We start from the raw sequence: 1,625 nt of genomic DNA on the forward strand, positions 1-1,625 counted from the left end.
CAATCGCTTTTTGCTCGAAAACGTTCATTCTCTTTTCTAATGAATTAAGTTCATTTTTCAATTTAGAGTTTTCTTCTTTTAAAGATGAATTCTCAATTTTGATATTATTTATTGTCACAATTAACTCTTGTAGTTGTTTACCAAAATTATCAAATTTATCACTCATAAAATTTACAGATTTAATGAGATTATTAATAGTTTTGTGGCGGTCGAATATTCTAGAATGTCCGGCCGCCGCCGCCTCTAGAAGATTCGTCGCTCTACATAAGCGTGTGGCGGTCGAATGTCTAGAGAGTTCCGCCGCCGCCTCTAGAAGATTCCTCTGACTATTTAAGGGCAAGATCGTCGCTCCAGTCAGTCAGTCGATCAGTCAATCACTTACGCATTCTGTCTTACACGCGCTTCGTTTCTCGCTGTTATTAGTTCGTTGTAATACAGTTCGTCTCTCGCTGTTATTTGTTATTTGTTAGTTCGTTGTAATATAGTATAGTTGTTATTAAATCGTAAAAGTGTTTATTACTTCTATACATTACACCTCGCTACATTTGTGACCTCGACGATAACAAATATGAACGCCGAAGAACTACGCAATCAATTGGAGGAGTTACGCCAAGAAAACGCTCGCCTTGCAGCACTACAGGCACAGCAATATCCAACAGCTTCAGTGAATCGCGTTGCCGTCAAGTTGCCACCTTTCTGGTCCGAAAGACCGAGCTTATGGTTCTCACAGGTTGACTCGCAGTTTGCAATCTCGGGAATAACAAGTGAGGAAACAAAATTTAATTATGTTGTGGCTCAGCTTGATACGCGTTACGCCGCCGAAGTAGAGGATATTATTACTAACCCACCGCCTACTGAACGCTACAAACATCTACGCGCAAAACTCGTTGAACGGTTGTCTATCTCAGAAGAACAACGTGTGCGGCAACTCATCAATGAAGAAGAACTAGGTGACCGTAAGCCATCACAGTTCTTACGACATCTCCGTTCCCTTGCCGGCACTACTACATTACAAGACAATATTTTACGTCAACTTTGGCTCCGCCGTCTACCATCACATGCACAAGCTATTTTAACCGCACAATCAGAGCTTCCTCTGGATAAGGTAGCCGAGCTGGCTGACAAAATTGTTGAAGTGCAGCCAGCCCCCTCGCAATTCGTCCATGCTGTTGCCACGACGAACAATAAAAAGGAACTCGATGTTTTAGCCGCCATTGAAGCACTCGCAAAACAGGTAAGCGAATTATGTGCTAAACGCCCGCAACGTTCCCGCTCTAGGTCACGTAACCGTTCAAACGTGGAACTGACTAACGGCAAAGGATGGTGTTGGTATCATAGCACTTATGGAGAAAAGGCTGCCAAATGTAAGGCTCCCTGCAAGTATCAGGAAAACTCCAACGACAGTCAGTAGCGGCGGCAACAGACTGTCCGAACCCGAGCAGCCGCCTGTTTGTTACAGATCAAATAACAAAACGCCAATTTTTAGTCGACTCCGGTTCCGACTTATCTTGTTACCCTCAACGGCTACTACGGGAACGACGCCATGCCACCGATTACGACCTCAGCGCGGCCAACAACAGTACCATAAAAACTTACGGGACGGTCCATCTCAATTTGAATTTAGG

General features: G+C 44.0%; 1 protein-coding gene across 1 annotated transcript; it reads left to right on the top strand.

Moving 5' to 3' along the window:
- Positions 1-568: 568 nt before the first annotated feature.
- Positions 569-1,411, top strand: LOC126907146 (uncharacterized). The gene has a single exon (XM_050688242.1). The coding sequence runs from the start codon at positions 569-571 to the stop codon at positions 1,409-1,411; it is 843 nt and encodes a 280-aa protein (XP_050544199.1).
- The last annotated feature ends 214 nt before the right edge of the window (positions 1,412-1,625 follow it).

The sequence above is a fragment of the Daktulosphaira vitifoliae genome, unplaced genomic scaffold, assembly GCF_025091365.1.
Source record: "Daktulosphaira vitifoliae isolate Bord-2020 unplaced genomic scaffold, ASM2509136v1 Scaffold_5, whole genome shotgun sequence".
In the NCBI taxonomy this organism is placed as follows: Eukaryota; Metazoa; Arthropoda; class Insecta; order Hemiptera; family Phylloxeridae; genus Daktulosphaira; species Daktulosphaira vitifoliae.